This window comes from Staurois parvus, unplaced genomic scaffold (assembly GCF_062004578.1).
Source record: "Staurois parvus isolate SC_StPar_1 unplaced genomic scaffold, SC_StPar_1.0 ptg000904l, whole genome shotgun sequence".
Taxonomy (NCBI): Eukaryota; Metazoa; Chordata; class Amphibia; order Anura; family Ranidae; genus Staurois; species Staurois parvus.
The window spans coordinates 16,398-32,856 of NW_028318700.1; the positions used below are offsets into that span (position 1 = coordinate 16,398).

The 16,459-nt window shown below is 45.7% G+C and overlaps 1 protein-coding gene across 2 annotated transcripts; it reads left to right on the forward strand.

Annotated features, from left to right (window-relative positions):
- Window positions 1-8,601: 8,601 nt before the first annotated feature.
- Window positions 8,602-16,139, forward strand: LOC149442169 (uncharacterized). Of its 2 annotated transcripts, none has more exons than XM_089656428.1 (3): window positions 8,602-8,713; window positions 10,369-10,553; window positions 13,629-16,139. In XM_089656428.1, the coding sequence occupies exons 2-3, from the start codon at window positions 10,461-10,463 to the stop codon at window positions 14,262-14,264; spliced, it is 729 nt and encodes a 242-aa protein (XP_089512554.1). In that variant the 5' UTR covers window positions 8,602-8,713; window positions 10,369-10,460; the 3' UTR covers window positions 14,265-16,139. The 2 variants fall into 2 exon arrangements, with proteins under 2 accessions (XP_089512554.1, XP_089512553.1); XM_089656427.1 differs by having other exon boundaries at window positions 8,604-8,717.
- The last annotated feature ends 320 nt before the right edge of the window (window positions 16,140-16,459 follow it).

A 16,459-nucleotide genomic window follows, 5' to 3' on the forward strand; every position in this document is an offset into this window, starting at 1 on the left:
GGGATGAGGTTCCTTCGCTCAATCACCTCTGGTCGGATCAAGGTGACTTCTTCCCCGGTGTCACAGAAACCAGTTACAGACCGGTTGCCCACAGTGACTGGCTGCAAGTTGGCGGGGGTTATCCGCATCTTCCTGCGGACAAACAGCACTGAAGAAAAGTTGCTGGCCGGCTGGCCAGGTGATGTCACCTGCTTCTGCTTAGGACACTGCGTCCTGAGATGTCCGGATTTCCCACAGGTGTAACATCTGCGGTTGTCAGGCAGGGGCGGCTTGGCCCCAAGTACTGCAGGTATTGGGTGAGGGGAAGCTTGACTCACCGGTGTAGGAGGGGTTGCTATGGGTGATTTCACTCCTTTCCAGCCATTTGGAGGAGCCTTGCGAGGGTCAGACACCCGCGTGTGGACGAAGGTATCGGCCAGATCGGCTACAGCTTTAGCAGATGCCGGCTCCTAGCAATCAGCTTTCAGTCCTTTAGTCCTTTACCGGAATGTGGTGCGTAAGCGACTCGCCACATCCGTGTAGGAGTCTCCAGGTCCCTTTTGCAAGGACCTGAACCGCTTGTGGTACACTTCCGGGGTCATCTGGTACTTCTGGACAATGGCTTCTTTTGGAGCTTCATAATCGTCGTCCTGCCCCTCTGGCAATTCGACAAACGCATCCAGGGCCTTTCCTCGTAGCCCTGGTGTCCGGTACCGAGCCCATTGTGCTTGGGGCAGATGGTACTGACGGCAAGTTTTTTCAAATGACAGTAAATACATGTCAATGTCACTATCTTTTTCCATCACTGTAAACTTGGCTGCTGTGCCCACGGCCAGAGAGGCGTCCCTGTGCTCTAGGGACCCGAGGTTCTGAACCTGTCGCTGCTGGAGCCTCACCATCTCCAGTTCGTGCCGACGATCAGCTTATCTCTCAGCCTGGCGTTCCTCTCTGGCAGCCGCTGCTTGCCGTTCCGCAGCCGCTCTCTCAGCCTGGCATTCAAGGAACTGCAAGCATGCCCCAGGATCTGTCTGCATGATGTGTTTCAGGGCTTCCTGCATCTGAGGAGAGTCTCTGCTGGTTACAGGCACTCCGGTGCTGGCCTGCTCAGTCGGTGGTGTGAAGATGACATTCGGTGATCCTCCATTGTCAGTCTCTGTATGCCCATCCTGCGAGGCCGTCTCTGAGCCACGGGGATCGGAGGTAGCGGGAACACCTTCATGGTGAAGTTCCCCCGAGTTCTGGTCTGCACGGCTATCATGCTCCAGTAGGTCAAGAATCAAATCTTCACGGGATTTACAACCGACGTCAATTCCTTGTGAGGCACATTCCGCACTCAAATCACTTTTGCTCATTTTCCTGTATTCTGCGTCACCAGGCATAATTGCACGCAAAGATAGAATAGAAAGCCGAAAAAGGAAGAATCTGTTGCTATGTGTCTCTCTCTCTCTATATACATATAAAAAATATGCACCGCTTGTCTTTAGGGACAATCCTTCAGTGCAGAGCTAATTCCTAACAATGCACTGAAGCTCTAACGCAAACTATCCCACATACGCTGCCAGCCAACGTGACGATCGCGGCGTCAGACCCCAGCCCTTCTCACCAAACCCGTGACCAAAGGACTAGCCAATCTAAAACTGCAATGTCACTTGTGTAACAATGCCACGCCCAGCTGCACCCTGCACAAAGATTTTCCAGCTAATGGACCACAATCTGTTTACCTGCAGCCTGGGAGCGATTGTTACCGGGTCAGGTTAATTACGCAATTAACCCTTCACACTGCCATCACCTCCTTTTTGTACAGAGAAAGAGGAAACTCGGCAATATTAGCAATAACACTATGATGTTTTAATAATCGTTTGTATACACAATGTCATCGCAGACAGATGTATGCAGATGTTTAACCACTTGCCTACCAGACACTTATACCCCCTTATTTACCAGGCCAATTTTCAGCTTTCAGCGCTGCCGCACTTTGATTGACAATTGCGCGGTCATGCAACATTGTACCCATATGAAATTTTGATAATTTTTTTCTCACAAATAGAGCTTTCTTTTGGTGGTATTTAATCGCCACTGGGCGCTTTACTTTTTGCGCTATAAATAAAAAAAGTGCAAAAAATTTGAAAAAAAAAAAAAGTTTCTTTGTTTCTATTATAAAATTTTTCAAACAGGTATTTTTTCTCCTTCACTGATGTGCGTTGATGAGGCAGCACTGATGGGCACTGATAGGTGGCACTGATGGGCACTGATAGGCAGCACTAAAGGGCACTGATAGACAGTAGTAATGAGGTGGCACGGATAGGCGGCACTGATAGGCAGCACTAATGAGGTGGCACGGATAGGCGGCACTGATAGGCAGCACTAATGAGGTGGCACGGATAGGCGGCACTGATAGCACTAATGAGGTGTCACGGATAGGCGGCACTAATATGCAGCACTGATAGGCGGCACTGATAGGTGACACTGATGATGGGTACTGATAGACGGCACTGACTGGCATCACTGCTGGGCACTGACTGGCGGCACTGACTGGCACAACCCCTGGGCACTGACTGGTGGCACTGACTGGCAGCACTGCTGGGCTGCACTGGTGGGTGGCACTGGTGGGTGGGCACAGGTGGGTGGCACTGGTGGGCACAGGTGGGTGGGCACAGGTGGGTGGCACTGCTGGGCACAGGTAGGTGGCACTTCTGGGCACAGGTGTGTGACACTGCAGAGTGGCACAGGTGGGTGATCTGCTGGGCACAGGTGGGCAGAGCTAGTGGGCGCACTGCTGGGCACAGGTGGGCGGAACTTGCGGGTGGCACTGCTGGGCACCGATCATCAGGGCACTGATCATCAGTGCCCTGATGATCGGTGCCGATCCCCGCTCTGACAACTGCCGGTTCTCGGCAGTACTTTCCTCACGATCTGACAGCGTGAGGAAAGTGCAGCCGAGAACCAGCACTTGCATTTCCCTCTGATCAGCGTGTCATTGGACACCGCTGATCACGTGGTAAAAGGCCGCTGTGATTGGCCTTTTACCACATCACGTGATCAGCTGTGTCCGTAGGACACAGCGATCACGGAGATCGCCGGGTGCGCGCCCCAGGAGAGCACGTTCTGGGAGGACGTCATATGAAGTCCACTCAGAACTGGCCGGCCGCAGTGCAGCCGTCATTCGGCTATCTGCGGTCGGCAACTAGTTAAAACACACAGTAGCGCTCTTCAGAGACAGAGATTCTTAGTTTGCATTAAAGAGCTTTAGAAACAGTTCAACACTTTCAGAAAGTAAGATTTATTACTAAAAGGTCAAAAGGGCGCAATAAAAATATTTACAGAAAAAGATGTAGCCAATATATATATATATATAAATATACAGAGAGAAATAACACAAAGAGATAACAGAAAGAAGTTTAGAGACAAAGTACTTGTGGGTTAAGCAGATCAAGTTTTCTGAGCAAAAGGGCCTTATCTCCCAAAGTTGGTTCCGATGTTAAAAGGGAGGATTCTTCAACTTCAACACGACCTACTCAACTTAACTAAACTCTCTGCTCCAAGCATCACAGCCTGTCTAGGAACTCAGCAGGGTGTCTCCTTGAAGCAGAGAACCAATCGCCTCATTTGGGGAGGGTGTTGCAGGCGGAGACCCATGCTAGAACAAAAATCCCTCTCAGTTTATATCATGATCCATAACTTACCCTCGGTGTATGTAGCAGCCTTGCCACTAGTACATTAATATGCAGAAGCATCTGCTGAACATCTGGATATTAAATATATAGAACGGTCTGGATCAGGGGCGGACTGACAACTCATGGGGCCCCTGGGCAATAGGGGATTATGGGGCCCCTGTGTCCTTGCCCAAACTCAAAAAAGCCTATGAAAAAGGTACCAGGGGCATCTCATGGGGCCCCCTACTGACCTCGGGCCCTCGGGCAGTGCCCGAGTTTCCAAATGGTCTGTCCGCCCCTGGTCTGGATAAAAGCGCACATGTCAACTGTGATTGGTGGGGAAAAAACTCACTGGTGCCATGGTAAAAACACATCGGTTTGTGGAAAGTATGAACAGGAGCCAGGCGCTGTGTAGTTTTGTGATAAAAGTAATACACCTTATATGGAGGTGTGCCTTTAATAATTCATAAGGTAAAAAATAGATAACCAGCCTGTGGCTTTAAGAAGCCAAGTTCCAAGATGGACGGCCCGTCCGCTCAGAGGGAAGTAGTGGAGTAGAATGCCTGTCAGTGCAGGGACCACGTGTATCCAACGTCTGAGCGTCCCGGATGACGTCACCACGTCGTGGAGAGACGGAGGGGAGGAACTCTTGCTGGAGCCGCAGCTTTAGAAGGAAGAGGCCGGTTGCGAGGACAACATGTTTCGCACGCATGCGCTTTATCAAGTCTATGACATACCTGCTTGGGACGGTTAAGGAGATATTATTTTCTGCTCTGCTGTAGATTTCAGCTAGGGGGTGTAATATATCAGCTGACTTGTATTAAAGTGACCTATCTGAGTATATGCCTGGTTTCCTTGTAAGTCTTCCATATCTCCAGATATAAAATTATATGGAAAAGGGGATTTTTAAATGTGAGTCTGTTTTACAGCTAGCTGGAATGTCTTTGAAGCCCAGGGAAGGACTGGTTTATGGTTTTACGATATCTCAGATTGAGAAGCTAACAGACACCCGGGCACCAGCTAGTGTGGGATTTATAACCCTGGAGCTCTCCCACTGTGCCTGTGATCTCTGGCATCATACAGACCACATTCCTGAGGGAGGGGGAAATTGGAGGGAAGCTGATTAGGGAGTAGAACTGATACAAGATGGAGGATCCTTAGCAAGATGGATGACCGCGTCCATCTCTGTATGCACAATTGCTACACTTCTCTTCACAAATTCTTGTTGCTTCTCTTCACAAATTCTTGTTGCTTCTCTTCACAAATTCTTGTTGCTTCTGTTTACAAATCCTTGTTGTATCTTTTTACAAATTCTTGTTGCTTCTCTTTACAAATCCTTGTTGTATCTCTTCACAAATTCTTGTTGTATCTCTTCACAAATTCTTGTTGTATCTCTTCACAAATTCTTGTTGTATCTCTTCACAAATTCTTGTTGCTTCTCTTTACAAATTCTTGTTGCTTCTCTTTACAAATTCTTGTTGCTTCTCTTTACAAATCCTTGTTGTATCTCTTTACAAATTCTTGTTGCTTCTTTTTACAAATTCAGCTTTTGCTACCGCTCCTAAGAAGATAACTTTTGTGCAAAAGACAAGACAACCTAAAGAACATTCCTTTTTGCCCAATTCACACGGAATGAATGTACACACAGATGTACTGGATGAATGGCTATGCGATTTTCTTCTTTAGAGTCTGAAGTGTTTATATTACTTACATTCAGTTACTCTACATTTATAAGAGACATGCAGGTTTTTGTTTCTTGGGGGGGCACAAATGTTTAAAAAAGTAGAATTTGTGGGCGTTTTACAGGCGAGGTAAACCTGGCATAAAAATGTGAAGAAACCTTTTCTATAATTTTGTATACAATATTTTGTAAACTGTCATTTTTATTACCTAAATACACCACAGAAGACCCTCCCCCCCAAAAAAAAGAATACATCATATAAATTTCAGAATTCCTGTATCAGCTTATTTTTTAAGTTTTTGAGTATCATAGTACATTTATACTGTAAAATAAAAAAAAAAATCTATTTCTGGGTCCTATATGAACTATAACATAGTAAAACACATCCACCGTGTGCTGAGAACCCCCCGCCCCCCCCCCCCCCCATGTGAGCGTCATCCATTTCCAGTACATCAGACTATGGCCAGGTATGGTGGAGCATGTTCAGGTTTTGGAATGGAAAGGACAATAGTTTGGATGAACCATTATCTTGTTGGACTTTTGATTAAATATTGCTTCTATCATACAATCGTTTCTATATATAGTGGACCAGGTTTTATCATATTATCATTTATAAACATGTTGTACATTTTCCTAAGTGTGCCAAATAATATGGATTGCTGATCATAATGTAGAGCAAGCTGCTGAATTCCCATAAAGCAGAACTTTCCCGGAATCCAGTTCAAGAATAGAAAATGAAACCTCCACATTGTTTAGCTCTGCCTTCCTAGCAACCACATTTGCAGGCACTTTGCCCAGGGTGGGGGGACTTTCCTTGGAATGAACAACCTCTGTCCACGGCGAACAGTTCTGAATGTTTGTTTGGAAGAGAATGACAAAGTACAGAGAAAAGAGGTTTACATAGAGGTTGGACATAGTAAATGTGTCAAGACTTCACAGACACACTGGAGTTTATTCACTAAAGCTGGTTCGCTCCGAATCGCCGTACTTCTCCATAGAAACCAATCAGCTTCCAGGTTTCATTGAACAAGCTGAAGATAGGAGCTGATTGGCTGCCATGCACAGCTGCACCAGATTCTGAGTGAACCGGCTTTACTAAATAGACCCCACATGGTTTTAAGCTTCAGTCTTGGACCTTCCTAATCAGGGGCGGACTGACCATTTGGAAACTGGGGCACTGCCCGAGGGCCTGGGGTCAGTAGGGGGCCCCATGAGATGCCCCTGGTACCTTTTTCATAGGCTTTTTTGAGTTTGGGGAAGGACACAGGGGCCCCATGATCCCCTATTGCCCGGGGGCCCCATGGGCTGTCAGTCCGCCCCTGCTCCTAATATACCATGATACAGAGTAACACATATAACAATTACAAGAGACATTACTTTCTGGTATTTTGCAGCAGAGGATCAGCCTCACTGTGACCTAGATCTAAAGTATGTTGGACAGTCCTGTGGTACCCGGGAGGGTTGGGAGGTATGCATGTATGACTTTTTGGTGGCTGCCAATACAATATAGTGAGCTCTTTCATTTCTTGCCAACCGCCCTATAGCAGCTTTACTGTTGCTCTGTGCAGAATCACGTATATATATATATATATATATATATGATTCTGCATTTCCAGGAAGGGGGGGGTGCTGCTTCTGCTGTGATTTGTTACTGCAGAAGTCAATCAATGGGTGACGGCCAATGGATGACCACTGGTACTCACTTATTGGCTAGGAGACACACAGGACGGAGCTATGTGCTGGATGTGTTGGATTTGGTAAATCACATCCCTTAGTAAAACCATCCAGAAGTAAACACAAAACACATAGGCACACAGTTAACCCTTTGATCGCCCTAGATGTTTAACCCCTTCCCAGCCAGTGTCATTACTACAGTGACAGTGTATATTTTTACCATCGATCGCTGTATTAGTGTCTCTGATTCCCACAAAGTGTCAGTTAGCGTCAGATTTTCTGCCGCAATATCGCAGTCCTGCTGTAAGTCGCTGATCACTGCCACTACTAGTATATAAATAAATACAAATTCCTGTATATATCCCATAGTTTGTAGACGCTATAATTTTTGCACACACCAATCAATATACACTTTTTGTGATTTTTTTGTTTTTTACCAAAAATCTGTAGCAAAATAGATATTGGCCTAAAATTTATATATTTTTATAGCAGAAAGTAAAAATGATTTTTTTTTTTTTTTAAACTATCGGTCTTTTTTTGTTTATAAAAAATATAAAAATTTAAAAATATAAAAATGTTTTTGTGCAAAAAATTTAAAAAACCCAGCAGTGCTCCATGAGGATACTGAGAAGCAACACATTGACGCACAGCTCTTGATTCATGTAGTTATTTGGGTTGCTATCATGACTGCCCACCCACTTTGAATCTGCTTCTGGCTCGTCCCCTTGGGTTCTCGCAGAGTCGTACTTCCACAGCTCCCGGGTGAGACTCCCCTGGCGATCACCATTTGGAAATACTGTCATGTGCACTTTTAGCTGATTTATATTATACATGCATCTACTCCTGAAGAAGTGAACTTAGAGTCACAAAACGCGTTGAGTTTTTGGATGCAAATTTAATACAATGTATTGACATCTGGATTGTATTCAGTCAATTGTATATCCAATTATGGATACAAATGGAGAAACAGAAAAAGGGCGCACCGACCTAGTGCATTATCGTTTAAAATAATTTATTAAAGAAACAAAAATAGGTATCATACTCACAATGGACATAATAACACAGGCATGTCAAACTGAACAAGGTGTATGATCCAAACAACATCTGAGTCCATACGATGGAACCCTGGATGACCAACTGGCTAACGCGTTTCGAGGACACAACCTCTTCCTCAGTCAATTGTATATCCAATTATGTATAAAAAGCATTAAGAAGGATTTATTACAAATCAGCTTACCATTTTATCCTCTTTTTGTAACCAGTGAAACGTTTATTCATTTATTCAAAATAAATGTAGGAAACTAGTCATTCGTTGGTCGTGTGTGTTGGGCCCCATTTAAAGTCCCAGGACAAATAAATTGGTTGTATGGATATATTAAAGGATGGAGGCACATCACTGGGTGCATCGGGTCACATTCTATTTTTGTTAACACATGAAATAGGGGAGATATTTTCTCTAAAAAAAAACATACCAGTCACATTGTGGTGCTTAATGTTGACTCAACATGTCCTTGTGATCCAACACTGTTGACATAGTAATTATTAAAACACCAACCTGCCAATAATAAGTCAGTCCTCTGTGTGTTGGCAGTGCTAGAGTCTAATTTTAGGAAGTGAAAGTAAGACTTGCGGGGGTACAAATACCTCCCTGCCCTGTGCACACATCACAGACTTCTCTCTCCATCCTCAGCTGAGCTCCCTGAAGAGTCCTCCAACACCATCACTGGTCGGTAAGTCCTCCATGTGTACTAAAATGTCTTCAAACTTCAAGCTGGCCAACTGGTTCAAAGTGATCCCTCATTGGCCAGTCCTACTCCATCTTACCAACTTTGCTAAAAAATCTACTCTTGAAAATATAAACATGTAATGCCAATATGGGGTGTAAAAACACCTGGGCAAAAATCAAGTCATTTACTGTACATCCACAGTTGTAGAAAAAAACCCACAAAAATGAAAGGGTGGACAACACCAGCAACTAATATCCATGCAAGTAATCAGGTGCATCCCAACAAAACCACTAGAAGAGGGAACACTTTGACAACATTGGTCAGCTTGGACATGTACTGAATTACAATATCCCTTAAGAGAAAACTAATGTATTTGAGAATTTCTGATCCCCGTGGATAGAATAATTTCTTCCAACAAACTGTGATAGGTCCTTCTTGCATATGTGAATTATTTATTTGATGGTGTCAACATCCACTTGACTGACCCTTGTGCTAACTTCTTCCCCAACTTTCCTTCCTCTTTATCTTTTTAATCCTCATACCCTGCCATGTTACGAGTGTAGAAATGTCAATTTACATAACTCTTTGAGGAATTATACTCTACTTGATCATGATTTCTTAACCTCTTCCAGCTTGCCGTATGCATATATATACAGCCTCTCGGTTGGTGGGCTTTAACGCCAGGAGCCCACCTACGCTCACCGGCCACTTTATTAGCTACACCTGTTCAATTGCTTGGTAACACAAAGTGCCAATTGCCATTGGTAGAGCAATAGTGGCAAAGCAGTCAAGCCTGCAATGGAAGGAGCTAAGGGCTTGTTCACAGTTATGGCAGACCTTGCCTGTCTAAAAAAAACAAATGATCAGTGGTTGATAGGTGACTGGGAGGTGATCGCCTCCTAACTGCCTGTTTTGACCCTGAAAAGCCTTCACCACCCTGTTATGACAGCATACATTTCAAGTGGTTGCAGGGAGGTTTTGGCGCAGACCAGGGGCGGACTGACAACTCATGGGGCCATCGGGCAATAGGGGATCATGGGGCCCCTGTGTCCTTGCCCAAACTCAAAAAAGCCTATGAAAAAGGTACCAGGGGCATCTTATGGGGCCCCCTACTGACCCTGGGCCCTCGGGCAGTGCCCAAGTTTCCAAATGGTCAGTCCGCCCCTGGCGCAGACATATTTGCTTGAATGAGTCGTGTATTGCAGCTGCACTGCCCACCCAATGTGGCATCTTTTGCTGAAACTGTATGTGTACAACCAGGGGCAGACTGACAACGAATGGGGCCCCCGAGCAATAGGGGATCATGGGGCCCCTGTGTCCTTGCCCAAACTCAAAAAAGCCAATGAAAAAGGTACCAGGGGTATCTCATGGGGTCCTCTACTGACCCCGGGCAAATGGTCAGTCCGCCCCTGTGTACAACCCTGATCTGTGTGCAGGGCAGCTGTTAGAAATCATGGGGCCCCTCATATATGGTGGAGTCCAGAACTAATCCTTTTTCTGTTAGTTTCTCATTGGCTTGGTGTCTAGGGACTCCCAGAATATACATTTTTTTGTTTGAACATATATTTTTAGGTACCTTGAGGCTTCTTTTTGGAAGTTTTGCAATGCTGTCTCTGCTTTGCCTTTTAACTAATTAGAACTTTCCTTTTCCAAGGGCCACAGCTGATCCCCGAGATTTCAACACCAATATAAGGTCACCTCTACCTGGGAAGGCCCGTGTCCTACCTGTACTGCAATCTGATCATCATGTACCAACCTCAGCTGTATGCACCAAACCAATACATGCCGTGCGAAGAAGAGGATGAAGATGCGTTTGTGAAGGACATAGAACCAGTACAGGTGGGTAACCAACAGGATAGCAAATGCTGGAATCCGGCTGTCAGGTTAGAACAGTGAGCTCCACCAAGAACAAACATCCTAACTAAATGGGAAATTTATTATAAAAAAATATCAAATCTAATAAAACACAAAGACCAGTATTGTCAGGAATCTAGGAGTGACCAGAAAGGTGTGGACTGACACAGGGAAACGCAGGCCTCAGGTACAGTAAATAGTTTTTTATTAGCCACCCAGATATATGAATATATATATATATATATATATAAACGCACAGTGAGCAAACCAACCTTCCACTAATCTTAGGAGGTGCAGGAACACAGGCGTAGTCAGGGCTGGAGAGGTGGAACGGTCAGGCCGGCCGTAGGGTTCTGTAATGACCGTTTGGTGGTACCTCTAGCGGTCCTCAGGACAGGATTCCCCAGGGCGCGGAGTCTAAGTCCCAGTCTGCTATTCACCAGGGCCCCTGATGGTGGGGATGGACTTGGAGCAGACAGGAACCAGGTCGCGGCCCCTGAGTACACCTGCTAGTGGTAGAGGGATCCGCCAGAGGTATGTGCAGGTAGGAAGCCTGATGTGAAGAGGCAGAAGGTGTGAGCAGGGACAGCTGGATCCGTGCAGGATGGATGGATGGCAGAGTAGTTAGCGTGGTCAGACGGGCCAGGTCAGCAACGTGCGGGCAGCAAGGTACCAAAGGAGCAGGCAGAGAATAGTCAGGGTCACAAGCTGGGTTCAGTAACTCACGGGCAGCGCGGTACAGGGGATCAGGCAGAAGGATGGTCAGGCAAGCCAGGGGTTCAACAGGAGACGGTCAGCAGAGGTCAGGATCAAGCAGTGTCAGCAACGAAGCAGGAACACAGGATACCAGGTACAGAGGCTCATGGGAAAACATACACCAAGGCCCAGATCACAGGCCTGGTCATGCCTTAAATACACCTTCTGCAATCAGCCCCAGGTTTGGCTGATTGCAGGTGTGAGCTCCTGGCTGCTGAGAGCACCCGCTGGTCAGCTCTGGTACTGCAGCCCACACGACAGGTGAGTCCCACCACCAGTGCTGAGTCCATTCCTGACAAGTATGTTCAAAGCCAAGTGATATACCAGAACATGGCAGTGAGCTATGCCAAGGAACAAAGACCAAAAAAAATGTAGAGCTACCCCCATAGGAGCCACTGGATAGGATAGGTCCTTTCTTCTTTGCCTTAACCTTTTCCAGAATCTCAGCCCCTCCGCAACACCAGGTTGAGTGTACAAAGCATGTTACACCACAGAAAATCACTGTAATTAATGCTTAGTACCCAGTAGTACTAGATCAAAGAAAAAAGGCACTGAACAAGTTAGCACAGGCAAACGTAATGTATTTCCACTTGATAGGGTTGGTATTGAGGCAAGCAATAAAATGGAATAGCAATGGTAATAACACACTTTAGTATTCAGAGTGATTAGTAATAAGGACTAGGAATAAGGTGACACTTGGTTTCCAGATCAGCATAAACAGTAGCAAGGCCACCTGAAAGTGCAGCAGTGAGTAGTCATAAAGCTTGATTTACCGAACACAGGAACTAGACAAATGCATTGGTGGTGACTATGTTAGGTCCAGGACGACTGGATGTGCACGGTCCATAGAAAGGAAGGAAAGGGGAGAAGGTAACAAAGGGGCTTGTAGGATGGTTTTCCTGGAAGGGCAGTCCTTCATGTTGTTCTTCTGCCGGCTATTGTTGGAGCCCTATAAGAAGTGTTGGTGCGTTTAGCAACAATTTCAGTAAACCAGAATGCAATATAGATGTGGTGAAGATGCAGTAAAAGTGTCCTGCTTCCAGTAGGCCAGTAGAGAGTTAATAAGAATGCTTTGAAATTGACAACATTACTATAACTAGCACCAAAAAAAAGGACAAAGCCCCTCTATTATGGTCTTTTTGGGATTTTCCAAATAAAGAGGTTTCATCCTTTTTTTGCATCCAGTAGCTCAGTCCCTGCTAGCAGTGTGAACAATGGGTAGTGAGCCCTCTCACCAGTCCCTGTGGTGCGGCTGTGAACTCTCGCTCACAGGACTCCTACAGAGATTCACCAGGGGGAATTAGAGGATGCTCCGATCTCCCTCAACAGTGCAGATGCAAAGTGTGATTTCAGTGAAAATTAATTTCTCCACAATGCCTATAGCTACAGTGGTGATTGAGGACTTGTTTTAAAATGCTTTTACTGCTAGCTCAGAATATATAAATACTTTAGTATGCATAGTCTGAGCACATAATTACTGTAACCAAAGGGGCAGGGCAAATAGAGAAGCAGGGTCAGGAAGGAATGCAGGGAACCAGCTAGCAGTTGGCAGAACTGGACAGGGGCATGGGCAAAATACTGAGGCAACATAGATGATGCAGTGTGGTGATGAATAGCCCCCTCAGCTAGGATCAGGGGGTGATTAAAGTGGAACTTCACTCTCTCTACCAACACTGACTATTTATAATCCTTATACTGCTAGCATTAGCAAAATAGGAAGGTATATTAGATTTGCTTGGTTAAACCTTTTTTTTTTTTACATTTCGTTGGTTCCTGATTTCTGGTCAAGGCCAAAATGATGTGATACATGCCAGGAGTCTTCATGGGAGGAGGGGCTCTCTCAGCTAAGCCCACTACCCCACCTACATGCCTGAGCTAAGGGCAGATGGATTCCAGGAATCATCTGCCCCTACTCAAGAAGGCCATGGCCAGAAATGCTAGGGAGGTGTTTTTCAAAGTATTTTCTTAGCTAAATAAAGCATGGGGACATGGATGGATGGGGGGGATAGGGGGGATATTATGTGATAACTAGATTAGCATCTCTCTAATTAACTTTTAGCACTGAATTCTATGTACATTCATATGGTATCTGTTACATGGATTCCTTCCCAAATTGTTCACCTGCTCTAGAGGCTAATACTCGATTGGTTATCACCATGAAACCTGACCAATCAGATCTAACTCCCCTTCTTCCTTTGTATTTATTCCATACACTTCCATTCTGTTGGTGAACATGAATACATTTTCTGAAGATGGTTTCTTTTTCTATTTGTTCATTATTTATTACTCTGCTTGTCCTATCAGGGTAGCCAGTATCTCACAACATGGAAGAAGGAGAGGAATCGTGGAAACCTTAGAATGACAACTTCTGGGGGAATACCTCCTGGCAGAGTACCCACAAGACAAGATTTCACAAACTATGCAAGATCATCGAAGGAGGTAGAAAGGCAGAAGAACCCCACCATGGGATTAATAGATAGTAATATATCAGCATCGAGTTTGATCAAAACGATTGACACATTCGACAGACCAGCTGATGCGTATGCTGAAGACACATACGCTCGAGCTGGAACGTACGCCACGGGATTCATAGATAAACCCGGGGAAAGGATCCCAAAGGCCGGAGTTTATGCTGAGGCCGGAGTTGGCAGAGCGGGGGCAGAGTTTAGTATTTTTGAGGCTAAAGCTAAAGGGCCAAATGCCTCTGCTGGAGCTGAAGCCAGTGTAGTGGGGGCTGGCGCCATGGCCAGAGCAGAAGTTGGAAGTGTCTCTGTTGGTGCCGGCCCATTTACAGCTAAGCTTGGCCTTGGTGTGGACACTGGAGCGGCGGTTGGAATTGATGGAATTGAGGTAAAATTCTTAGGTACCGGGTTCAAAGTAGGGCCAAAATCTGGCATTTCTATATTGGGCAGTGAGGTGGGGTTTCCTCTCCTTCCATAAGGCCTTCTCTTACATATCCTAAATATCTGTAAAAAGCTGAACTCCAGCTTTTTACAGCTATAACTTTATGACCACCCACCTAATATTGCATAGCGCCCCCTTCTGCTGCCAGTTCTGGCCCGTCCAGACATGAACTCCTCTAGATAGAGCATCACACTGCCTCTTCCAGCTTGTCTTCTTCCCACAGTGCATCCTGGTGCCATCTCTTCCCCAGGTAAGCGACGCACACACATCTGGCCATCCACATGATGGAAAAGAGAACATCATTCATCAGACCATGCCACCTTTTTCCATTGCTCGGTGGCCAGCCCACCCCCTCCCCCCCCCCCACACACCTCCATCAATGAGCCTGCCCCCCACCTCCATCAATGAGCCTTCCTTCTCCACCTGCATCAATGAGCCCCCCACCCACCTCCATCAATGAGCCTTCCCCCCCACCTCCATCAATGAGCCTCCCCCCCATCTCCATCATTGATCCTTCCCTCCCCCACCTCCATCATTGAGCCTTCCCTCCCTACCTCCATCAATGGGACTTCTGTCCCCACCTCCATCAATGAGCTTTCCCCCCCACTTCCATCAATAAGCCTCCCCCCCTCCTCCATGAATGATCCTTCCTTCCCCACATCCATCAATAAGCCTACCCCCCACCTCCATCAATGAGCCTCCCCTCCACCTCCATCAATGAGCCTTGGCCCCCAATGACTCGGTTACTGGTTGCCTGGTTTTCCTTCCTTGGACCACTTTTGATTGGTCCTGACCAACTGCAGGTTTGGAGTTGCTCTGACCCAGTCATCCAGGCATTACAATTTGGTTCTTGTCAAAGTCCCTCAAATCCTTACACTTGTCCATTTTTTATGCTTTCATTACATCAACTTCAGGGAGAACATGTTCTCTTGCTGCCTAATATGTCCCACCCACTTTCAGGTGTCATTGTAACCAGATAATCAATGTTTTCACTTTAATGGTCCAAATGTTATGGCCGATCGGTGTGTGTATCCTACCGCGCTCAGATCAGTATCCAAAGTGTTGTGTAAAGTGTATGTCAAGCTGAAGCTTTTCTAGTTTTGGATGGTGTCGGGAAGGATCAAACCCCCCGGTTGGGTTTTAACTGTTATAGGGTTTCCTCTCACCTCCTGTCCACCTGACAGCATCTACATAGGAAATGAGGGGAATTCTACAGCAGCAACACTAACAGAAACAAAAGACAAAGCCCCTGTTAGATTTTTGTTTCCGTGGCAGATTTTTCCCCTCGCTTCTTGTCTGGTAAAATATTGTTAGCAGGAAAGGAAAGAAGGAAAAATGTCTCATGGAGCACCGGATATCTGTAAAAACCTGACAGGGGTTCTAATCATTTCCCCTCAACATCCAAAACGAGAACTATTTTCTGAACTCAAGTCCACAAATGCTGTAATCCAGTGATGTGACACCTGGGGGAGCTCCCTCACCAGCACCCCCATAGTTGGGGCTCTATAACCGTCTTGATTAGCCAGTCAATTCCCATGTATGAGCAGCTCAGTGTACATTCTGAAGGAGACTACAAGAGAAGAAGAAATACAAAACGTCTCTCATACAGTAAAAAGCTGGTCGGCTCACAATAGCTTTACTTTTTACCTTTAGTTCGGCTTTAAGTATATGCCTGCTTCTGTCTGCAGGAATTCTCCACATTTAAAATGATGAGAGATAATAGAATACGTTGTAGAATAACCACAGATTGTACTGGAGTTGAATCATCTCTGTATTGCTGTCTTCATTCAATGCTTACTGCTCCTTAAAAAAATACAAAGTTTTACAATTCACATTATATTACTGATATGTTACAAAGCTATCAATGTAATCAAATACAATATACCCAATAAAATGCATATACAAAGAGAAGATCTGTGCTCAGAATTGTGCTTTGTGTGATGTCGTTCAATGGACTGACCGCTTGTGAGATCAGATTGTAAGAAGTCTGCCCCATTTTTTTTTTTTAGTTCCAGTAGCTCTCCTATTGGATCGGACTACACAGACAAAACTTCCCTTTCCACTTCCATCAATGAGCCTTCCCTCCCCACCTCCATCGACGAGCCTTCCCTCCCCGCCTCCATCGACGAACCTTCCCTCCTTACCTCCATCGACGAGCCTTCCCTCCCCACCTCCGTGGACGAGCCTTCCCTCCCCACCTCCATCGACGAGCCTTCCCTCCCCACCTCCAT